The sequence below is a fragment of the Medicago sativa genome, chromosome 3, assembly GCF_051527215.1.
Source record: "Medicago sativa cultivar Bolivia chromosome 3, Bolivia_mono, whole genome shotgun sequence".
NCBI lineage: Eukaryota > Viridiplantae > Streptophyta > Magnoliopsida > Fabales > Fabaceae > Medicago > Medicago sativa.
The window spans coordinates 50,970,032-50,995,894 of record NC_140751.1 but is presented as its reverse complement, the minus strand read 5'-3'; the positions used below and the strand labels follow the sequence as shown (position 1 = coordinate 50,995,894).

General features: G+C 34.7%; 3 protein-coding genes across 4 annotated transcripts; 2 read left to right on the top strand and 1 right to left on the bottom strand.

Moving 5' to 3' along the window:
- Positions 1 to 355: 355 nt before the first annotated feature.
- On the top strand, positions 356 to 6,435 carry LOC146938091 (protein RAE1-like). The gene is made up of 5 exons (XM_085752117.1): positions 356 to 517; positions 632 to 711; positions 3,869 to 4,063; positions 4,551 to 4,692; positions 6,298 to 6,435. Exons 1-5 carry the CDS (start codon positions 371 to 373, stop codon positions 6,394 to 6,396), a joined length of 663 nt encoding a protein of 220 aa, XP_085608243.1. The 5' UTR covers positions 356 to 370; the 3' UTR covers positions 6,397 to 6,435.
- A 31-nt stretch (positions 6,436 to 6,466) lies between these two features.
- On the top strand, positions 6,467 to 7,929 carry LOC146938090 (uncharacterized). The gene has a single exon (XM_085752116.1). The coding sequence runs from the start codon at positions 6,467 to 6,469 to the stop codon at positions 7,706 to 7,708; it is 1,242 nt and encodes a 413-aa protein (XP_085608242.1). The 3' UTR covers positions 7,709 to 7,929.
- Positions 7,930 to 20,257: 12,328 nt separating this feature from the next.
- On the bottom strand, positions 20,258 to 24,473 carry LOC146938089 (DEAD-box ATP-dependent RNA helicase 38-like). Of its 2 annotated transcripts, XM_085752115.1 has the most exons (8): positions 24,354 to 24,473; positions 23,990 to 24,262; positions 22,961 to 23,182; positions 22,168 to 22,239; positions 21,607 to 22,011; positions 21,386 to 21,515; positions 20,704 to 20,789; positions 20,258 to 20,562 (listed from the first exon to the last, which is right to left on the bottom strand). In XM_085752115.1, the coding sequence occupies exons 1-8, from the start codon at positions 24,435 to 24,437 to the stop codon at positions 20,500 to 20,502; spliced, it is 1,335 nt and encodes a 444-aa protein (XP_085608241.1). In that variant the 5' UTR covers positions 24,438 to 24,473; the 3' UTR covers positions 20,258 to 20,499. The 2 variants fall into 2 exon arrangements, with proteins under 2 accessions (XP_085608241.1, XP_085608240.1); XM_085752114.1 differs by lacking the exons at positions 23,990 to 24,262; positions 24,354 to 24,473 and adding an exon at positions 23,612 to 23,856.
- Positions 24,474 to 25,863: the final 1,390 nt, after the last annotated feature.

The window sequence follows — 25,863 nt, the reverse complement described above, 5'->3', positions numbered from 1 at the left end:
ATCACTTTTTACTATTTTCTTCTTCTTAGTATCTTGCGACTTGATTCCTTTCAAAATGAAAGGTACAATAATGAATAAAAGTAGCTTCTAACTACTGTCATCAACAATCTGCTAGATAATGCAGATTTTAGAAGAAAAAATCAATTAAACCGAAATTATTGGTACCCTGCATCTGCAAACTTACAGTTTTGGAATTGGTATTTATCCCCAAAGAAAATCGTAGAAGCAAGTACGCAAAGCGTGGTAATAACGCAGTATGATTTGATACCCTACGCCTTCCCACACTCACCCAAAACCTTTTATTCCTTCTACTTCTACTAACTCCCTCACTCCCTCCAATTTTCATTGTTGCGTTGAATTCGTTGAATCAATGTCGAATTTCTTATCGAATAACACAAATCAAAACCCTAACCCTAACAAATCCATTGTGGTGAATCAACCTCCAACTGATTCTGTTTCTATTCTCAATTTCAGTCCCAAATCCAACTTACTCGTTGCTACTTCTTGGGATAATCAGGTACAGTCACTTCTTCTTCTTCTTTTTCGTCTTCTTCAATGCAATGCAATTGAATATTGAATTTTCTTTTACTTTTTCTGTTCTTGCAATTATCTTTTACTTCTTTTTTTGTAGGTTCATTGTTGGGAGGTTGCTTGTGATGGAGCAAATACTGTTGCCACTATGCCTATGGCTTCTATTGCTCATGATCATCCGGTAATCTATTTAACTCTTTCACTTAATTGTCATACATTGTGTTGTAATTCGTTACTAATAATCATATGTGTCACTTTACAAGTAGTTATGATGATGAAAGTGAAGCATTTATAATGATCTCGTGATTATGATCGATTTACAAAAGTACAGTACACATTTTGCACCGACGGAGTATATAAATTAGATGGGTAAGTTTTATCATACTAATTAAATTCAGTGTACAATTATTTTACACATGCATCCAATGATGTGTTGCCACGTCAGTTAATGAATATGACAACTCATGTGTTTTCATATTTATTAATTGATGTGACAACATATCATAGGATGTATGTGTAAAATAATTGTACACTACGAGTGTATACTAATTAAATTCTTTATTATTACCGTGTTCATGAGTTTGTGTTTAGTTATATGGATGATGGACTCAATTGCGAATCTACAGTAGAATATGGTGATGGTAGGGGGAGAGGACACAAATAAGAGTAGTGAAGACTGACAATGATTTCCATTTGTGATTTGTTTAAACGAAGTAAATAGTTGTATATTGTGTGTGATTTTGGTTGGGGGATGATGATGTATATCTGTGATTGCTCATTTATTCTCATTTAATCAGCATAGTACAGTTTCTATTTTTACATATTAAGATATTTGTATCCGTGTAGTGGTGTGTTTGTGTGTGTGTTTTAGGAGCCTTAGTTATGTATGATTTTGAGGTTGGATTTTTTTAGTATGTGTGCTCTTTCATTTCCATGTTTTGTGCAGATTGATGCAACTAATGACTAATAACATGAATTGACTGTTGAGTTGATTGTGTAGATCACTTGATTGATAGTATCAAATTTTACACTTGTGGTTTTCATAATCCTGTTCATCTAGAAAGTCTATTCTAGGAAACATAGGAATCAGTTTTAATAATTGCTATGTTGTGATTTAGTTATAGATTTTAATACTGTTATGTGGCTGTTTATGGAATAGTTACTTAGTTTTATTAACTGCTATGTAGCACTACATGTATTTTTGTATTATTAGTTTCAACAGGATTCTAAGGCGTACCCCTTTTTGATAGGGTACATCCGTGTAACCATCAGATGAAACCATGATATTATAATCAAAGCCCACAGACGGGTATGAGTGCTTATTCCATTGGTACATCCGTGTAGAGCATAAACTGTGGCTGGTTGTTAAAAAGTTTTAAAGTTTGTCATTTTTTGAAGGTAGTACTTCGATTATAGGGTATATTTTAGGCTTAAACGCACTTTTCACCCCCTAACTTTGCATAAGTTGCAATTTTGGCCCCTATTAAAAAAAATGGCAAAAGTGACCCCATGTTTACCCCCTTTCGCAAAACGTCGATTTTGACCCAGTCAACCATATGTGGCATGCCACATGTGTAAATTTTTAATTAAAAAATATTAAAATTGCCACGCGTGTATTTTCGAATTAAAAAAAATCAAAAAAGAAAGAAAAAAAATGGAGAGGCACGTGAGTGAGAGAGTCTCTCTGCTCTCTCTTCTTTCTTTTCCTCCCAATTCTTTCTTCCTCTTCCTTCTTTCCTAATTGCCGCCCCTCCCTCTTCCCTTTTTCCAGCCACTCTTTTGGCCACCCAACATGGTGCTTCCAACCATCCTTTGTCAAACAAAATACATAATATTCATTCACCCTTCCTTCTCTATCTCATCATAAATTTATTTTTGGATTGGAGATATTTTTTAGTTTTCAAACCACCACCTTCATTGTTAGATCTCGACCACCACAAAACGTTTTTCGACAAATTGCCACAATAAAAGTATTCTCCTTCGTATTCCCTACAAAACCCACACAAAAAAAATCATGTTTGGATGACATTTCTCCGACGACCACCGCACCGGAAAATATCACCACCGCACCGGAAAATAGTAAGCCCTCTGATTCTAGCAGATTCCTCCATATTGTGACCAATTATTTTTTCAAGAAAGTCAGACCAAGGAAAATACCTGGCCTTGAACATTCCTCGACGTCATAGCATCCGGGTGCATGATAAACTTTGAGGCATTCACACATTAGTTGACTATCTTTCATGCATTCACACATACTACTTTCTTTTTTTCTCTCCACTTACAAAATTCTGTCAAAAACAAGTGTATATCTTACTTAATAGAGAGGAAATAGACAATGATTTCCTGGAAGCTACCTTCTCACAATTAATATTGGTTTTATTAGCTTGAGTTGAGAGGATGAAAAAACCCAGAGAAATCAAAAGAACACTACCCAAACCTAGAGAGATAATTGAATTGCAAAGTTTCTTCATCCAGTTATGGTAGGAGGGTTGATTGAAGGGGCTGCTCTTGGAGTAGTGTTTGCCAAGAATTAAGAACAAAGATAAACATTGTTATGGTCAAGAACAAAGGTCAAGAACAATGGTGTTATGTTCATTCACTCACGTGCCCTTTCTTCTTAATTTTAATTTTTTAATTTTTTATTTCTTTAATTATACACATGGAATTTACTGATTAAAAAAATTAAAAAAATTGCCAAGTGGCGTGCCAGCTATGGTTGACTGAGTCAAAATTGGCTTTTTGCAAAAGGGGGTAGACATGGGGGGTAACTTTTGCCATTTTTTTTAATAGGGGGCCAAAATTGCAACTTATGCAAAGTTAGGGGGTGAAAAGTGCGTTTAAGCCTATATTTTAAAGGTGTTCTCTTTATATCAAGCCCAAGTAGATGGTCAAGCTGAAGTTGTAAATAGTCGCAGAGGTATAAGGCTTTGTAGCCAGAGCAAGGTCTCATAGTTATAGATCCATTATAACGAAAGTTTATTCTTAAAATCGTAGGACTTAGTTTTAATAATTGCGATGTTAAGACTTCATTTTAATGACTTCTATGTGACAGTTTATGCAGTTGTTAGTTTTATAACTTGATGTTGGCAGTTTATGGAACAGTTATATATTTTTGTTTTTATTGGTGTGGCAGTGTTAGGGGAAAATTAGGTCTCATGTCTGGCTTTTTTATGAACAGAGATCATCTCTGGGCGTTTCTGAACTCCGGGACAAAAGAGACTGCTCTTGTTTTTGTAATTTGGTGTGATTTAATCCTATTATCTTCTATTATCTAGAAACGGTATTCTGTTAAAGTCATCTATATATCATCAGTTTATAATGCATATCTTTTTGCAGATGTTTTGTGCTCTGCTTGGAAGGATGATGGCACAACTGTCTTCTCTGGTGGATGTGACAAGCAAGTTAAAATGTGGCCTCTGTTGTCTGGAGGACAACCAATTACTGTAGCCATGCACGATGCACCTATCAAAGATATTGCTTGGATTCCCGAGATGAACCTTTTAGCCACAGGAAGCTGGGACAAGACTATAAAGTAATGTACCAGCATTCACTTCCTTTACGAAATTTAAATTATCGTTTTCATATTATATAGTCTCGCATGTCTCTTAAGTTGTCTTCTATTGGAATTTGAATCAATTTAATTACTTCTGGATAGGAATGTCAGAAATGAGTGTTCCAATCTGAAGTTTGTGTAACCATGTAGGATTACTTTGTTGTTTTAGAAGAATATCTTATCTATGAGTTATAAAATATATCTCTTATTCTTCCCTTTGTTCCCCCTGGTTATAAGCCTCTACAAAGCAGTTTTGGTAGCCTCCTACATAGACCGTGTCTTCAATCCAATTATTACCTATTGTCGCTCATTAATTATTATAGATTATAGTGCATGCTTTAGCATTTAGTGGTGCTGATATGTATTGGGATTTGCGTCTTTCTGATTAGATATGTTATGGAGCTTACTATTTTACTTTATCTGGGGTTTTCTTCCTCTCCGCATGACTTTTCCTGGCCACTTTTAGGTATTGGGATACAAGGCAGCCAAATCCAGTGCACACACAACAACTCCCAGAGCGCTGCTATGCAATGACAGTGAAACATCCTCTGATGGTAGTTGGCACTGCTGATAGAAATATTATTGTTTACAATTTGCAAAATCCTCAGGTAACACATTTGAGCATATTTTCTATCATTCGTATTTGCTTTCAGTCATGTAATTAGCTTGTGACAACGACGGGGCTGTTTTATCTGCATATTTCATAGAGGTTGTGTTTCTTTTTTCTTGCATATAACATGATTAAAGAGGATCTCTTTTAGGGAGAAGAGAAATTACATGAGGATATTTTATCATCCAAAGGAAAGAAAATAGACAACCAAATTTCAGGTCCTGTTGTTTTGGAAAGGTACAATAATGAATAAAAGTAGCTTCTAACTACTGTCATCAACAATCTGCTAAATAATGCAGATTTTAGAAGAAGAAAAATCAGTGATGCATTGAATCTATTGCATGACCTTCTTCACCAAACTGCTAAAGTGAGCAAGGTGTTGAGTGTTCACCACGTGCAGTAGTCTTTCACTTGTGGTTAGTGTATAATCTTTGTTGTTTGAGTTGCATAATGCTCACCATGAGGTCTGCACATACCTCATCTGCAACAGAGTTAAGAATCAATTCAATAGTGAGATGATTGACTCTATCTAATAGCTCTATCCACATGATTTTGCTGATGTGGGGGGTAGTGTTCTAGGCTCAGGAGGATCTTATTCAAGTTTTAGGGTTGATATTATATAATTTGAATGGGTTTTTTTTTTATAGAAAAAGTAGGTTGCATTGAAAGAAGAGCGTTTGGAAATGAAGATATAACCATTTTGAATTTTATAATCCAAATACTCTTCGAATTATAAATCCGAACGAGGACAAAATTTTCAAAACGGAGGGTGCGAGAGAAGCTAGTAGGCTGAAAAAATAATAATTAATGTATCTACTAATTCGTATATGGTCTTATATTTACTGTGTTTATAATCAGAGACTGATGGAGTGCTCTCCCCGCCCCTTTCTTTATAAGAACACTAGCGAAAAGACGGGCACTCACGTGCCCGTTTTTCCGCTCTTTTTACTGCGGTAACAGTTAAAAATTATGAACGATGTTTTTTTATGAAATTTTAATTTTGATTAAAAGTAAAAATATAAATGTTTGTTGCTTTCGAATTATAACAAATCAAATTAACCATGAATATCTATTCAAATGAAACCAACAATATAACAAAAAATTATGATCTAAATTCTTTTTTTTTTAATGACACCAACAACAATCTTTATTATAGAAAAAGTTATTGTTTAAGGATATAATTGGGATAATGAAAAAGTTAGTATAAATACACTTATCTAGTTTGTTACATTTTTAAATGATAAAGGAAAAAACTATATATTTTTTTTGAAGGAAAGGAAAAAACTAAACATTTGTGTTTGTTACATTTTTATTTTAATATTTAAATTTATTCTTATCTATTTGTTATGTGTTATTTGTATTAAAAATTGAGGGCATTTTTTGAAAGAAAAATTCAACCCAAAAGAGCTGAAAGGGTTGGTTTCTTTATATATAGTATAGATATAAATTACATATATTAAGAAAATTCGTTAAACTGATAAATTTATCTGAAATATGTATGATTTTTTTTTTTATGGATCAAAACTGGAATATACAATGCAATCATAGCTTCTACTTATGAAGTCAAAAGGGATGATGATTTGATTCTTCAACTTGCTGATAGATGGTGTTCCAAGACCAATACTTTTGTGTTCCCTTGGGGAGAATCAACAATCACATTGGAAGACACAAAGGTTTGTTTTGGTTATTCTCTTTTGGGTGATTCAATTTCTACCCCTCTTGGGAACAGTGAACAAGAAGAAGCTGAAGAAGACCTGATTGAAGCAAGAAGAATGTTTCATAGATCTAAAGCTAAAAAATGTAATCAATTTGCGTGGATGAAGCACTTCATGAAGAGTGAAAGTAAAGTGGAGCATGAAGCATTTTTGGTTTATTGGTTATCAAGGTTTGTATTTCCTTCAGATTCTTATGATACCATTTCCAAAGCTGTTTTTCCTATTGCAATACGTTTAGCTCATGGAAATAAGATAGCTCTAGCACCTGCTGTTTTAGCTAGTATTTATAGAGACTTAACTTTGCTTAATAACACTATTAATGAAAATGCCACAACAACCATAAAGACTTTCAGAGAAACTATTTGGGCACCTTTTCAGTTGGTTCAAATTTGGGCTTTAGAGAGATTTCAGGCATTGAAGCCACGCCCTTATGGAAAAGGGCATCACGGTTTACCAAAGGTGGCTAGATGGGGTGGAATAGAAATGATGAAAACTAAAATCTTGAAAAAGATCATGGATTGTGCAGGTTTTGGAGATGGATTTTTGTGGCAACCATATGAGAATTCACCATGCATTGAGGTCTATAATGAAAAGGATATGTGGAGATGTGATAATCCTTGTTTAGATGAAGAGTTAGTGTCGTTTTCTCGATGTTTGAGGGTTTGTGAGTTGGTTGGTATGGGATGTAAAGAGAAGTACTTCCCTCATCGTGTCGCAATGCAATTTGGTATGGATCAAGATATTCCTGGTGAGGTTTTTCTTTGTAAGAAGGATCCTTGGATGATTTATGACGAGCCAATCCCAATAGATATAGATTTGCTCATTCAATTGTGTTCTAGACAACCAAATGTTACTTCTAGATACTATGATTGGTGGCAGCAATCGAAATCAAGTGAGGAAGGAGATAATAATAGAATCAAGGTTGAAAAATCTGATGGCCTAACTCCACCTGGTTTTACTTCAAAGTTTGAGAAACATCAAAAGGAAGCTTCTGATGAAGGGGATCACGTAGTTTATGAACTATCAAGTTCTGACGATGAAGTAGTTGGAAATGGTAAGGCTTTGTGTAGTCCTAAGTTTGGTGATTTTACATCATCAGATGTGCTTGATGAAGATGAAATCAAGAGTCTATTTTGTGATAGAAATGGTGAGGAAGAGGAAAGTGTTGGTCCTTTAATATTAGACATTGCATTTGATGTTGAAAACAGGATCCAGAAACTCGAAAGAGAGGATGCTAAGCTCAAACAAGCAAGATTTGGCTCTAAGATTGAAATTGTTGGAGCCAAAGCTAAGCCATAGTACGTTTTGATTTGTAAACCACATTTTTTTGCTGGTATAGAAGAACTAACTTCTTATACCTAATTATGTGTAATAGTTTACTTTAGTTTGTGTTTTAGTAGTCCCTTTTTTTTGTGCAGCATGTTATAGTTGCTTTCAATTGGTAGTAATCAATATAAACTGGCACCGAACTTGGGATATTTTGCTGATGATGGAAATTTCAAAGTGAATTAGGCTACTGATTTTATTGCATTTATCGCTTTATCTACTGATTCAAATATTTTATGTATGGAAAATTATGGATTGCTTTTAATGAAGATCTTGTGCATTAGAAAGTATTTCAATTATGTGGATATAATCCTTGACATCTTTGTTTTTATCTAAAATAGAAATTTTTATTATTTAGACCTCAATTTATTCTGGTTATCATGATTAACTTATGAAAGTAACATATTTCACATTTAGTAGTTCCTTGATGATATTGCAGATTTAATGGATGAAAGTGTTTAGATGCCTGGTTTATACTTTTGTTTTTAACATATATCAGTTCATGTTTGATATCAATAATTTTTCCTTGGTGGCTAAATTATTTGCTGCCTATATCTTTTAAACAGACAATGAACGAAGCTATATCATAAGATTTTAGCCATTCCTCTTCAGTTGTATACAATGTTATCATTAATGGTGGCCAAGAGCCAACCAAAAATCCGCCATATAAACAAGGCATTGTGGCCTAAAGTGGACTATGGTGGCACAAAACCTGTCATGCTATACTGCTATGGCAGAAATTTGACAACACTGATTGTGTATGTCTAAAGAAATAAAAACCTTATGGTTTCTTATACACATTTTCTCATTAGAATTATATTAGTAGCCATTAGAATAGAGCTAGGGACACTCATGTTCTAGCTAGAATGTTCACAACACTTGCAGTAATATCCTTCAAACTGGGTGCCTAACTATGGACTATATCACAACATCACCGGTTCTTTAAGCTCGGATTAGTGCAGGTTTAGAAAAACAAACAATGAATGCATGTCAAGGTGATAGAGTTTGTCCAATGTTGATTGGTTTTTTTTTTTTTTTTAGAGGTGGGTGTACTACATGCACATTGATTCATTGTCGGAACTTAATAGTATCCTATCTAAAGGTGTTTTGTTGATAGTGCAACTACAGACACACTATAATGTCAGTAGTATTTGTGATACTACAAATTAAAATTATTGAAGGATCCAAAAGAGCCAATATAATGTTACATGGGGAATAAAGTTACATATTGAGACTTGACCAAAAAAAAAAAAGTTACATATTGAGAATGCATTATATTCCTCTAAGTCTCATAGATATTTATTATGCTTCTAGGAAATCATTATAAATGGATATCGTATTGAAATAACAAATGAAGAAGATGTTGAATATTTGTACATTACGAGACATTTTTGATATATAAAAGAAGTGTACATTTTTGATATATAAAAGAAGTGTGGTAAAAAAATTACATGTTTTTTCCTTTGAATTGTACTACACTTATATTATTGAAATTGAAACACATATTCTTGTAAACCATAAGTTTAAAAAATCATATTAAGTTTGTTGTTGGCAAGACCGGTTGGGTCATCTTGAGTATATTATGATGCGAAGAAAAATAATATGTATTGATGAGCCAGAAGTTTCGTCAAATCTAATAAATTTTGTGTTTACTAATTCTCAAAGAAAGTTAATAATTTAGGGAAATGAGTTAATAATTTGGGGAAATGAGTCTCACATTTAGGGATATTCGTGAACCAATACACATATAATGATCATGTGGACGAGATAGATATTTTATAACTTTAATTGATGCAACCAATATGGCTACGTGTATGTTTATAGTTAACTCACAACCAGTAGTAAGTCTGTAAGATTATTTGACTAATGTCTCATTTTCCTCATTGTTACTCTACTCTTAGCAAACGCAACATCAATTGCATTCCCATCTTCATCATCTTCCCAAACAAAAGTTGTTGTGTGTTCCTTGATTGCACTAAAATACTTTCTTGTTTCCCACTTGGAACTAGTACCAAGCCCCTATAGCATCAAACAGAAAAAAATTAAATTGGTTTTGGAACAACAAGAACAACAACAAACCTTGTCATATTTAACATTGTAGTGTGTCGCTTCACCACCTACTCGTTGAGACTCTTTAAGCCATTTCTCATAGTTTTGCAATGAGTAAAAGTATTCACCTTATTCGTGTGTGTTTGGCACCACTTTTTTAGGCTCAAAACGTGGGTTACTTTATATAAACGCCGTTTTGCTCTTTTCCATACTGTTTGGCTGAATGAAAAGCAATTTTGTGAAACGCGGTTTCTGTCCCCAAAACTCAGTTTTCCTGAAGCTCAGATTCCTAGCTTCTGCGGTAGATGAAAACCACGTTCAGCCTTTAGTTTCTCAAGGGACAGGTACTTACCTAATTACCCCTAAATTCAGCCTTCAATTTCTCTTTCTCACAGTTTTCTTCCTTTTCATTACTTCACACATCACAATTCAACCTGGTCCAAATTTCTTTTTAAGGATTGCTTTTCAGCCCCCAATATCTCTTTAGGCCCCCCTAAAGTTACAAAAATCAATTTAATAATACATTTGGTACTTAACTAAAAATTCATTTTCAACAACATAGTTTTTATTTTTTAAAACCAAATTTTGTACAACATAAGTATTCACACTCAAATTATTTATGTTTTGGTGCATCAGACCCCAAAACAGAAACAACAACCCACCACAAAAACAAAAACCTCTTAGAAATAGAGAACTATCACAATAATACAATAAGTTACTCATTCATAAGATTTAACACATACCAAGTTTTAACATAATAAAATAATAACCCTAACCTGTTGTGGCCGCGGCGTAGCCTTGAGTTTGGGAGTGTTAAACATCGACAAAAAACCGCGACATTTTAGAAGGTGATGACTGTCTGTCATTACTAGTTTTTAGTTGTATTTTACATTGTTTTTGTAACATAAAGAGAGACAACTACCTATTATTCATGGCGAAATTAGACTATAACAAGAACAAGCACTCAAAGAGGAGAAAAGAAGAAAAAGTCCTAAAAAGCCATGTGATCGTGCCACGTTCAGGAGCTTCGTGGCACGATGGAAGGGTTTGTGAAATGCTATCTTCCCTGGAAATTTCGTGGCACGAAGCCTCAGCAACGTGCCACGATGGTGCGATCTAGCAACTCTTTAGTGTGATTGATCTGCTGACGAGCGTGCATCTGATGTCTAAACGTGCCACGATGAGGAGTCATCGTGGCACGATGGTGCGTTCTGTTGGCCACATTATTTTGCCTATAAAGGGAAAGCTTGGGGGAATGTTTTAGGGACAGAAGTTTGATGGGATTTTAAGCATAGAGGAACAAGGAAACAGAGGAGCCAAGCTCTTAGAGTCGTACCAACTCTCAAGTTGGTAAGAATTTATGTATGCTTATATCATTTATTCTTATGATAGTTTAGTTATGAGTAGCTAAACTATAGTTTGATTGAGCCATGATGAACCTATTGTAATATATGAATCAGTAGTTGTACTCTCTCTATTATCAACAATGAGACATTATGCATGATTAGTAACGTGCAACAAACGACTTCCCCAATCACCCTCCTTTAAAATCAAGGTGCATTGTGCGACATCGGATGAGGTAGCTAACTTGACATCATGCAGATTTGGAATTTGCATCAGAAGGAGACGAGAACCTGCATTTTAATCACCCGACAACAACAACAAACAACAACACCATATCAAAACCCTAACAACAACAAAAAAATAAAACAAAACAATAATAACAAAATTTGTTTATGTTTCTTACGAATAACGTGATAGCACTATTCTTCTGTGGGAATTTGGTGGTCGAGACGTATACAACGAATCATATTATCAATGGAGGTTCTTCCATCAAATACAACCGAGATGGATTTACCATGAACTTCTGCTGTTACATTAATATTGAACGAAGATTCTACTTCCTCATCGTCCATTTCCTAGCCGAGAGATCAATAGAGTGAGATGAATACGTATGTTACATAGGGTTTTGGAAGAACATTGTTACTAAGATTGTTGGAAGAATTAAGCTTTCCGTGTGTTTTGTTGTTAGAATTTTGCTCTCCACCCAACACGTTTTTCTCGCGGCCTGCAAGCCTACCAAAAATGTCCTTGTGCAAGTTAACTTGCGCAGCGTTAGTTAACTCACGTGGCGTTAGGGATGGCAATGGGTACCCAATGGGTAGGGTACTATAGTACCCATCCCCATACCCGCGTTTGTAAAAAATGCCCGTACCCGTGTCCATACCCTCGTGGGTAACAATTTTAGTGCCCTTCCTCATACCCTATGGGCACCTAAGTGCCCATACCCGTACCCATTACGCGCACTTTATTTATAAAAAGACAATATAAAACATCACAATTGAAATAAAATTATGATCCAAATTTTTTTAAACTAACTCGTAAAATAGTAGAAATCGTAGTATTTAGCGAAATAAAAAAAATCCAAAATATTCCTCGAAAATTAAAATAAAAACATTCAAAATACATACAAAAAAGTGCATGCTAAAATAAACATCAAATTGATTTAAATCATAAATTTATAGCTCATGAACTTACGAAGGTAAGGATGAAACAATTACTGTATTAGTTTTTAGGTTTAGGTTTATGCTTAAATAGCTAAATAAATTAAATAATTGTACACAAAAAATAAACAAAATATTTATTATATTATATAAATATGCATATGCGGGTAGCAGGGCTGGGTAGTATAGTCCCCTTACCCGCACCCATACCCACCTAAATTTGCGGGTAATTACCCGGACCCAAGCCCATACTCATAAAAGCGGGGTTTTACCCTACCCATTGTGGGTATTTTTTGCGGGTGCCCATCTGGCCTGAGTCCAATTGCCATCCCTACATGGCGTGCTGTCTTAAGCATGCAGACCACCTCATTTCCTCATTTCTCATCTAAAATCCAAAAAAATCTCAAAAAACTCTCTCAGATCACCCAAATCCAAAATTCCTTCAAGTTCAAATCAAACAACACTCTAATAACAAGTAAGTTTTCATGATCAAACACCATTAACCTTTTATTTTTACATGTTAGATTTTTTCTCTTAGATTAGAAATTTTTTAGATGTAGAGTTTCTTTAAATTTTGGTGTTTTTGGCAAGAAATCATACAATGTTAGGATGTAAATGACTTGTGTTGTTTAAATGTTTAGATGTTTGCATGTTTTTGTTGTAGTTTTGAGATTTTTTTAGAGAATTTTTTTAGAATTAGGGTTTGTTTAAATTTTGATTATTTTTGTAAGATATGCTACAATGTTACATGCAAATGAGTAATATTGCTTAATTATTTAGATGTTTGCATGTTTATGTTGAAGTTATCATTTTTAGGGTTTATGTATAATATGCACACCAAGTGTTTTGGGAAATGTTTGAATGAGTTTTTCATTGATTATTTTTAATTTCTATGTGTGTAGATTTGAAACAATGGCCGGGTGGATCGACGTTCATGCAACATTCCACGGCGGAGAACCTCAGAGGTTGAAGGTTCGGTGCCTTGATGTAACGTTAAGAGATCTCAAGGATCAACTGAATGAATTCAACCAAGGAGTCAACCCCAGAGACACAAGGAGGGTGCAAAATGTTCGGTATAAACGTCCAAAGCTCGACGAGGGGAGCGTATCATTCACTTGGGTGGAGTTAAAGAACGACGAAAATGCGACGAGTAGGTTTTGGGAGCACACCAAGTTCCAGTGGATCTATATGCGGGTGACGTTGCTGAGATCAACTGAAGATATCATCAACAGCTTGATTCCGCCAGAAGATCGTCATTAGTTAGGGTAAGGTGCATTCAAAATACAACATTTGTCTCACCTCTGAAATGGGGTAATTCAAACTTGCCAAACGGCGATGACTCAAGCATTTCGCTCAGCGTTCATGTTTTTCCTTTGAAAAGATTAAATTTTTGTTTGGCTGGTTTAGGTGAAGGTATTAAGTGTCAAGGAATGGACCTCATTTCGGTGGCACTGGAATACATTCATTTAAATCAAGCCTAACAAAAATTTATTATTTTCAAAGGAAAGCATGAACGCTGAGCGAAATGCTTGAGTCCTGTTGTTTGGCAAGTTTGAATTTGCCCCATTTCAGAGGTAAGACAATTGTTGTAGTTGGAATGCACATTCCAACTACAACAATTGTCTTCCTCTGGATGGGCTAATTCAAACTAGTTAAATGGCAGGACACCGGCATTTGCCCGGGAGTGTTTTTGTTCCATTCTAAATGTTAATTTCTTGTTGGCTTCGTTTAAATGATGGTATCGAAGTGTCAAGGTCTGGACCTCATTCCGTTGGCACTTAGATACTATCATTTAAAACCAAGACCAACAAGAATTTAACATTTGGAATGGAACAATAACACTTCTGGACGAATGCCGGAGTCCTGCTTTTTAGCTAGTTTGAATTGACCCCATTTAGAGGTAAGATAATTGTTGTAGTTGGAAGGTACATTTCCGAATGTAATGTAATGATAGTTGACGTACATGTCTTTTACGTAATGTAATGTAATGATACCACAATGTAATGTAACGTAGATGAAATTATATCTAAATAAAATTGTCTAAGAATTAATGTTGTATACTTATCAAATTTATTTATTCAATACGCCATTTTTATTTGAATTAATGTTGTGTACTTATTATAATTTACTTATTCGATACGCAATATTTATTCGAATTCACGCTATGCAATATTTATTTGAATTCACGCTGTCGCAATATTTATTTGAATTCACGCTGTCGCAATATTTATTTGAATTCACGATGTCACAATATTTATTTGAATTCACGCTCTCGAAATATTTATTCGAATTTTATTCAAATATATTTTATTGACTTTATTCTTCTAATTTATTTTTTTTACTTTATTATAAAAAATATATTGCGTTGCGTTAATTAAGTCACGCACGTTATAAGCTCCGCGCAAGTTAACTTGCTCAAATTGGCTGGTTCTAAAAACTGAAGCACAAACGTTTCTTGGACGGTAGTCAATGGTCTTGACTGTTTTTCACACGTTTTCCACTTGTTTTGACCACGTTTTTGGACTCATTAATTGCTATATGCCTAATACCCCCTATAAAAACCCTCACATTTTCAGCCCCCAATATCTCTTTAGGCCCCCTAAAGTTACAAAAATGCATTTAATAGTACAGCTGGTACTTAACTAAATATTCATTTTCAACAACATAGTTTATATATATATATATATATATATATATATATATATATATATATATATATATATATAAAATCTTGGCCTAATAACATTTCAAAACAAATATTGATAATATCTTGTTACTTCTGCAAATACATAATAGTTTTTTTTGTGATGGCCAAGATTTGAACCCTGAACCTTGCATATGTTATGCATTTATTCCTACTAACTGAGCTAAACTCACGAGCACAACAAATACATATAATTGTTTAACCATCCACCTAGAGACCAAGTTGCCATATTTAATTCTGACCACTCACATTAATAATTGGTCCACTATGAACCTATAATTCCATGGGTCCAATTTAAACAAAAACGTTATTATATATATATATATATATATATATATATATATATATATATATATATATATATATATATATATATATATATATACTGAGTTATTTTTTACCAATTACTTTCCTCAGCCATCCTACCATTACATTTTCAACTCATCACATGTATCATCATCAATTTCATTCACTTTTTTTTTTTTTATGAAACGACAAATATTATTAAGCAAGATTAGGGCAAGATGCACTAATCCGCAAAGGAGGAAAAAGAGTACAAAAGGTGCCAATAAAACGAGCATCACACCAACAACTTTGTCTCACTAAAAAACCTCCTAAAACAACCCCATTAAAAACATAACAGGGAAAACAAAACACCCAAGGCCACTAAATAAAACGCGCCTAACTCACATACTCCCTATACAACTGAAACCCATGCAAAACTTGAAGGTAGAACTGCTAGCAGAAGCCTATAGCAGAAAAACCAAAACAACCGAAACTCCACCCCACCTGCACCCACCTACAAACAGCCACCGCAAACCATACCCCAACCTTCACCGAAGCAACAAACAGGAAACAGCAGACCAGCCAAAAAACTGCCATAAAAACTGACAGGCCGAACAACAATAACACCTGCAGACCTGCTACGTCACCACCAAGAAGACAGGACTAAAAAAACCAGCAAAAGGCCCAAACACAGCTATCTACCAAGGCACTCCTTAGGGTCCCAACACCATTCATAGAATAAACATGCTGGCATTTTAAGGCGAGTTTAACACCACTGCCAAGACAACACCTTAATGTTTTCCACCAACTCCAAAACCTCCGTATCCTTTGCCTTAAAAATCTTGTCATTCCTAGCTTTCGAAATGCTCCAAATTGTGACATGTCAAATAAGTCTCAATCCCACTTTAATCTTCTTCCTCGTCGAGCCCTCATTCCAACACGCCCAATGGTTAAACAAATTAGGAGGGTTTATGAACATGAATCCCACCCACTTAAGTAGTTCTAACCAAACACCACTAACAACCCGACAATGTAAGAAGAGGTGATTCGTGGTCTCCATCATCTCCCTATCACATAAAACACAATTTAGAGAAAACTCTGGGGGTAAGGCATTTCTTCTTCTAAGATTAATCTGGGTTGGAATAAGGTCTAGTAACATCTTCCACGATAGTGCCATTACTTTTGACGGCGCCAGACTTTTCCACAATTGATAAAACGCCCTCTTGTCCTCCTCTCTCCAAGTATCCTCCAAAATAGTCAAAACTTCCAACTTCTTGTACATAGACTTAACTGTGAAGACTCCCTCCACCTCCCGCTTCCAAAACCAAACATCTTGCTCAATATTCCACACATGCCCCTCCAAATCCTCCAAAAGATTAACTAAAAGTTGTTCCTCCCATACAAAAAAACGGCGACGCCAGGAAAAAGTCCACTCCCTATCCACATCGTTAAACACCCAAATATCCGCGACCATTGCCTCTTTTTGATTAGACATAGCAAAGAGTCTAGGATACTTCTCACGGAAAGAGATCCCTCCTCTCCACCTAGTAAGCCAAAACTTAGTATGCTCACCATTCCTCACCTTATGCTCCACCTCCTCATTAAACCAATTCACCCCGCCGCTACCTTCAATAGTCATAATATCCTTCCACCACCTAGAAGAAAGTGATGGCCTCACCTCCTCCACACACCCCTCCCTCAAACTACAAATGTTCACACCATATTTCTCAATTAACACCTCTTTCCAAAGCGCATGATCTCCCGTCAATAACCGCCATCTAGTGTCTTTCAATGAGTTTTGCTTAAATATCTCTCTTATAAGAAATAAGCGAAAATGTTTCTAGATTAAATTCAAGTTTTGTTTATCATCCATGTTGATTGTTTTATGTATTTTCATAGTATGGAGTTGAGAATACAGTGAAACGTAGAGTTAGTAATACAAAACTTAAGAAATGTGAAATATTTTGGAAATGTTGGAAAAAAAAAAAAAGGAAACTCTACCGAATTTTCGGTAAATCGGGTGTTAGTAAAAATAGGTGCATTTTTATGTTAGGCTTGCCAGAATTAATTAATTGTTTAATGAATGTTATAGTCTGTGTGCGGGTCATGGCCATAGATAGGGTCTTGACAAAGTTGGTATCAGAGCCAAAAATCGTTGAGCAAATTATGTTCCGTGCAAAATCTCATTTTATTAATTAATAATACCAGTAGATATTTTAGACTATAGATTTGTAGCAAGGACCCAAATATGCATCCAAGGGATATTTTTGAACCAACAAGTTCTGTGTGGCAAATTGCTTGCATTCATATACTGTTGGACCTCCATATAACTAACAGTGATAACCCAAGTTCTGTGTAGTACATACAAACCACTGAAAACTATACAAATTAAAAAGGGAATGCCAGTAAATACAGCTTAAACACTTGTGAACAACACGTTGCAACCCTAGATTCTTTGGTAGGTCTATCAACAAGAACCATCCCTGCTGGGTTTTAAACTGGCTGAGCCCTTGGTATTGTTTTAGCTGTTTGCACAAGCAATTGTAAGTTAGGCAATGTAATCAAAGTTCGCAGTTTATGGAAGAAGAAACGCTATTTAAAAGCATTGTATGATCATAAAATGTAGATCAATTGGCAAGATTTATATATTTAACAGAAATTAGGAAACATGTCCCACATATGTAGGCTGATTGGTGAACTAAGAGACAACAAATGAGTTTTAAGGAGGTTGAAGATTCCAACCCTGAAAACTAACATTACTACCGACTTAGTAACATTTTGCCTATGAAAAAACAGAAATTAGGATATATAGATTAATAACTGAATAAATAATATTCGATGCGCTAATAAGATAAAGTGGAAGCCTGCTAGGAACAGAAGGAAAACAATCCATGAATGTTGCAATAAAGTGTAATAAGGGCAAAAGGGAAAATTTGTGGCAAACATTAAAGTGACCAAAAAGGGTACGTATAATATGGACTTAAGACAAGTTTCGGGAACAAGGCATGTCATGAGAAGGTTTGAATAACTGTGCCATGACCAATAACCCAATTAGAGAAGACTTTATGAATTACGAAAAGGTTCAGATTCAGACAACTGTGCGCCATGGCTTATAACCAATTAGAGAAGATTTGATGAATTATGAATTTAACTTCAATCGCTAATGAATATGATAGCAATGTCTTGGACTGTAAAGTGGAGACAGATATTTTCTCAATTCCCTCAAAAGAAAGCTTCCCCACTCCTCGGGCTAATGATATTCCCCTAAACTTTCTTTTTTTATATAAGGGATTCAACCAAGAATAAAATAAGACCATTTTCTGCAGATTAAAGTATATGTAATAGGAATTGACACACCTATTTCATAAAATACATCATTAACATTGGCTGCAGATTTGGGAGAGGTCTCCATGAAAAACAGACCATTTTCCTCGGCATATACACGAGCTTTCTGCAATATCAATGAATCGAAAGTGATAAACCAATAGGTCTATGAAAAGTGATTATTGATCATAGTATATTGGTTCTATAAACTATGAAATTACCAAACATGCTGCAATGGTCAATTAATCATTATAGCATCTATTACGTCAAAATTGGAGTTTTATGATACTGTAAGAAAGATTCATATCCCTTCCAAACACTTCAAAAGCAATTGAATTATTGACCAATTAGTGAAATATGACAATGGAGACATTGAGTGTTATGCCTGTGATTAACACAACACATACTAACATGGTATAAAAATCAATATTGGAGATTCTCCAATGGAGAATAATGACACTTACTTCGGCTGTCACTTTTCTTTTATCTTCCAAGTCAGATTTGTTGCCAGCAAGAGCCATGACCATGTTTGGATTGCCTGCAAGCAACAACGTGAAAATTAGAGCATTATTTGACAGTCTAGTTAAGCAATCAGTACAGCTATCATAAAGCTAGTATTACTAGAGAAAGGAAAATCCAAAGCAGAAAATGTTTGATTGATACATATATCAGGACAAAGTCTTAAATTTTCAACACAAGCATTAGTGACTATTGTATGTTGATTAACAATGTACATCATTGATAGCTGAGTCCTTCTAGCAAGATGTATAGTAAAAACAACTAGATATTTATTCAGATTATATAATATCATATGTAACTCATTGCACTCAAAAGTTACATTTGTTTATTAGTTGGTTTGGGTTAAAAGTAAAAATCTGATTATTTGGTGCTCTAATCTGTACTTGAGTTCTTGTTTATAGCGGCTAATGTCATGGTTGGTCTGCTCTAATCTGCTTGGGAAAATATTGAAAATTGTTTGGTAGCAGGAAGTTAATGATATTTGAAGCACAAGGGTGTAAAATACCAAATTCGAATCATATATATATAACCTTTTTATCACTTGTTCTCAATAATACTAGTAATCCTTAAGATATCAAAGTTATAAGAAAAATATTACATGAACAAATTGAGCACATCACAATACTTGGTCTAATATCTATGCCACAGAAAATGAAATGAACAAAGAGACCCCCTTAACTCTCAAACCAATCCAATGAATTCTACATAATACAATTCACTGCCTTTAATAATACTTGTGTCACAACCAATCTGCCAAATAATGCAGGTTTCAGAAAGAAGGAAAAAAAAATACTTTCAATTTTTGAATTAGCATTTATAATGTAGCATTCCTTCGTAAAATAGGCACTCTGTATGAAAAAATATCAGAAATGTTTCACTTGAATCCATAAAAGTTATACTAGAATCTCCATTCTTGGTGATTCAAGATTGGTGATTTGAGGTATATACAACTCCAACACTGAATCTTTGATACAAATTCATCCTAATCCTACAAAGATCAATTCGACTCAACCACTTTCCAACCCTGGGGGTAAAGCATTAACTTAGCACTTGTTGTTGCTGTGTAGAAATTACAACAGTAGTATAACACAAATGTACAAAGATCACCCACAATTTTGTTTTTATAAGGAAGATCACTTATGCACAAAAAATTCTATTACCTTCAGAATTTTTTTATTCGAGGTTACAGCCAACAAGAAGTATCGATATTATGTAATATTTGACACAAAATTAACATGTGGAGAGGACCAACATGCAGTTTACTAAATTTTTCAGTTCTAACAATTTAAACAATACACCATTCAAAATTTTACATTCAATTACTCTTGGTAATATTTAAAACCATATCAACTCAAGAAGGATTAGCCACTTTTGGTGATTCAAATCAGTAAACCAGCTTCCTTAAGAGCAACTTTATAGTCTTCAACACTTCTTTCTGGCACCTACATCCACAATGACATTAACAAAACGATTCATGTAAGTTGGGCATATTCATAACCCTTTGCACATTCATACAATGTCTTTGAATAATGAAGATTTTATATTCTGCATGGAGAATCATAATCATAATACAAGTACATTACCTCTGTTACATGGGAGCCAAAATCGTTTTCAATCTTCGACATGAGCTTTTCATCCCATTCACCACATATCAGGTTAAATACAGCCCCTGTTCAGTCCAATGAAAACAAATGTAAAAATTAAAAGACTTAGCATTTGGCACCACCACTACTGAAAATATCAAAAATAACAACTTACTTGAAAGTGAAACTACAAATGGACCAGAAAATGTTAAAATACAGGCCTAACAAAATACTAAATGCTATCCTGGATCAAGGTGAAGATTGTCCAAGCCTTTATAAGAAATACTTAAGCCACATGTCTACAAATGAGAAGTTGGAGACTTGGATATAAGCCTTAGAAACTAGACTAGGTGGTTTGGGCATGTAGAATTTATCGATGTCTAGACCTTATCGAATCTGAAATAACATCCCTATCCACATATACAAGAAGCTTGAAATATGACTAATAAGATTAGAGTAAGAATAGAACCAACAACTTTTTTTCAATCAATGAAACATGATCCCAAAAAGAATGTTTCTTTGAGGAAAATAAAATAACAGCAACCAATTAAACAGTTTACTACACAACCCTAAGCAACCAGTTTACTACATAACACAACCAAGCAAACAATTCACTGCACAATAAATACTAAGCAGAAATTTACTACACAACACAACCAAGCAAACAGTTTTAGAAACTTACCCTTGCGTCCAAATCGCCCAGCCCTACCAACCCTGTACAAATACACCTCACAATCAAGCTCAGGTTCACGACCATGGGTGTACTCGACAGTGAACTTCAGTGGAAGATCGTAGTTGATAATCAAATTAACCTAAACAATCCAATAAAAGGATGCATGAATAAAAATAAATAGAGTCCAAGCACATGTAAAGGGGAGGCAGAGAAGAAGAGAAAATGAGCACCTGTTGATTATCAAAGCCACGGGCAAGAACATCAGACGATATAAGAACCTGAGTCAAACCATCTTTAAACTCCTCGACAATCTTGTCTCTCTCGTAAAGTTCTAGAGCATCTAGTATGGAACTAACTTTATATCCCATATCAAAAAGGGCTTTGTGTAACATCTTTGCACTTTTTAGGGTGCGCACAAATATCATAGTTTGCCCCACTTTCTCTCCTATTTCAAGTATATAGTTTCTAATCACTTCAATCTTAGAGAGTTCATCAGGAACACACACTTTGTACTGCTTCACTGCAGCTAAAGATAGATCCTCTTTCTTCACAAAAAGTTCATTATGCTCCTTGTCAACAATCTTTGTGATAAGATTCTTGACAGTGTCATTAAATGTAGCCGAAAACATAAGAACCTGCAGACACACAAGTCAATCAAAATTTTCTTAAGTGAACAAACAAAACTGAAAAAAGCAACAGTAACACACAAGACTATTTGGCATGAAAACACATGTTTCTTGTATTGGATGGAAATGGTATGGCATACATGCAAGCACATTAAGCAAACAAACCTGACAGTGACAGTTTGAATTGGAATGTTCTAATTCCTTCATTATCCTCAGAGAATCAGATTTATATCCATCCTGCAACAACACACAGTTATGCGGTAAATTAAGGCACATCATACTGAGAAACCAAAATCCTGATAAATGTAGTGATGGCTAAATGTACCCATACACAAACATACATTTAACCTTTGATTTATCATTTGAAAATTGAATGGCTTGGATGCAATGATGGTCTAAATGTACAAAAAGTGTTTCTAGAATGTGGCTTAAAGAAAATGTATGTTTGGGAATAGAATGCATTTATTTATTTTTTTGAAATATGCATTTATTTATAAATAAAATATATATTATAATGTAAACCTTTCTTATAAAAAAAACATACATAATAATGATTTGGTCTATTTTTCTTTGTCAGCTAATTTGGCCATTTTTTTTCATTAACAGCGTGAATGTAACGAATAATTTTAAATATATAAAAATTTCTTTTGTTTTCTTTGACAAAAATAAAAATTCCTTTTTTGTTTTCTACACATTCTTTTCATATTAGGTAATTATATTTAAGGCACCGTCCGACATTAAAGATGAACATCTCTTCTATATAGGATTTGAATTATATTTAAGGCACCATCCGACATTAAATTTAGAAACTACACGCTCGTAACATGGCGAACTAAAATTCAAACCTACATACAAGAGATGTTCATCCGGGTACACAAGTTTAACAATTTGTATAAAAAAAAAAGTTTAACACTTGCTTACCCTAAAAGTTAGGGTAATTAGCATGACAAACATGTACCTCAGCAAACAGTTGATCAGCATCATCAAAAACGAGAATCTTCAATTTTGTCAAAGCAAGTTTCTTGAAAGTAATCAAATTCTGAATCGTGCCAGGAGTACCGATAAGTATTTGAGCCATGATAGGTGGCCTTTTTGATATCGGAGTTCCTCCGCCGATAGGAACTGCACATTCTGAGCTAATCCCCGTGAACTTCCCAATCTTACGGAGAACAGCATTGTTCTAAAACGTAACACAACAAAATAAAAATCACACACAAGCTATTAAGAAAGATCAAATAAGAAAATAAATGATAGGAAGTGTTAATCTATGAAGCATAGACACCGACACATATGATTACTCTAGATAATGTGATTTGCGTGTCAGTGTCCATGGTTCATAGGTTAAGTTGTTTATGGAATTCGAAAAGGGCTAGCACGAACATCGACACATATAATTATGTGATTTTCTCAAATTATTAAAGGTGTGGCGTTTCAGTGTCAGTGTTCGAGTTTCATAGGTGTTAATTCTAGCAAAAGTTGTTTATCCATATAAAGCACGGACACTCCTCAGATAGGGTGTGTCCTGATTTTTTTCAAATTATTAGCTGTGTCGGCGTGTCAGTGTCCGTGGGTGTCCGATGTCTGTGTCCGTGCTTGATAGCGACCATACCTGAATAGCTAACTCTCTAGTGGGGCAAATGCAGATAGCTTGAGGAGCATGCAAGGTTGGATCAACACGACTAAGCATACCAAGCACGAAACAAGTGGTTTTTCCTGAACCCATGGGTGCTTGCGCAATCAAATCCCTATGTGGAGGATTCAGAATCATCGGTAAGCTTAGGGCTTGTATTTTGCTAGGTAAAACAAATCTCATCTCCACATAGAGTCCCTTCAGAAGCTTCGGCGAGAGAGACAAGTCTTATCCATATAAAGCACGGACACTCCTCAGATAGGGTGTGTCCTGATTTTTTTCAAATTATTAGCTGTGTCGGCGTGTCAGTGTCCGTGGGTGTCCGATGTCTGTGTCCGTGCTTGATAGCGACCATACCTGAATAGCTAACTCTCTAGTGGGGCAAATGCAGATAGCTTGAGGAGCATGCAAGGTTGGATCAACACGACTAAGCATACCAAGCACGAAACAAGTGGTTTTTCCTGAACCCATGGGTGCTTGCGCAATCAAATCCCTATGTGGAGGATTCAGAATCATCGGTAAGCTTAGGGCTTGTATTTTGCTAGGTAAAACAAATCTCATCTCCACGTAGAGTCCCTTCAGAAGCTCCGGCGAGAGGGACAGCTCTTCGAAGGTTGGCGCCGACGTAACCTGGAGCAGAATTCAAAAAGACTAAGTCAATTTCTCGCTAAGAATTAAAAGAGAGAGAGAGAGAGAGAGAGAGAGAGGAGTGGTGTCCAACCTCTTGAATGTTGAGCAACGGGGTTTCTGCGGCGGAGCATTTACTCGCCGGTGAAGGAGAGATAGTGGAAGAAGGTTCTGCCATTAAACGGATTCGAAGTTGTAAAGGAAAGTTGGGGTTATTGTTTGTTATGTGTATCTACTTATATATATGCCGGTTGCTTCAAAAGAAAGCGATTTTCTTCAATATTATTTATATCATGATCAATTTTAAAATCTAATATTTTATTTCGTATAAATATTTGTATCTTAAAATTATAGATATAGATAAATAATAGATTTTTTCAAAGAAGATATATATCATAGAATTCTTTTTAAGGAAGATATGGATAATAGATATTTTCAATTTTTTTATATTATAACAAACAATACTTATCTTTTTCGATAATACTAACAATATAATAAATATCATATCTTTCAAAAAAAAAAAATATAACAAATATAATATAAACTCTTACATTTTTCATGGCCAAAACATATAATCGGTGACTATTTAGGAATTTATGATTTTAAGTAGTTTTTCAGTGTTAATTAATCATTTTGAACTAGTAATAGTTGTTTCGGATGTTTATTGGAACATGGTGAAGAATCGCACTGCAGATCTTGGATGCTACAGTGTGGAGTTGAAAATGCATTGCTAAAGATATAAGAAGATGTAGCAAAACAAATCGTAAGTCGGGTCGTGCAATAGTACAAACTCTTAGGGGCATTCTTATCATTGATTAATGAGTAAGCGGCCAAGTTCCAGCTATGGTTAGCAGCCACTAGAGTTATCACTCCATCTCATCTTCTCCATAGATGAGGATGAGTGTTAGCTCTTGGTGATTTAGAGTTAGAATTACTTAGGTGATGCTTCAAGCTCACCTCTAGTTTACTATAATTTTTCAAATTGGTGGTGAATACTCAAATTGGTTACTGAATTAGTAGAAATTTTCTGTTTTTAATTTATTATAAAAAAATAAAAAAAATAAAAAAAATTGCTCATCCTCGGAAGACTAGCTATGAAGGGGAAGGGATAATAGAGTCTCTGAAAAAGAAATCTTTGTGATTTTAGGAGAATCATCCTCCGAACAAAGGTGGTGTAAGGAGCAATCGATATCAAAAAGTGGCACGCATTTGTTGTAATCAAGCACAATGATCTTCGATTGTATTTGAACGTGCTCATGCAAGCTTTATTATAGGCACACTCTTTTGATCCATGCATATTCAACAATGAATTTGTACACTTCTCTGGAATGTAATAGACCATTACGAAAAGAGGGATCAAGAGTCCATGGTTGAAATTTGTTCAAGACTAACAACAATAACTTCCAGCAATTTTTAGGCACACAACAACCCATATTGTTTATCATAACCTAAAAGGAATTGAAAATCATCATCATAGTATAAGGAGACAAATGCCTAATAGGTGCTACATACCAAGGATCATGATAAGGATAAAGCACGACACTTCCAATATTTGGACAAACCCAAATGAGTGAGGATTTCTTGTGTCTTGTTTTAACTATTAC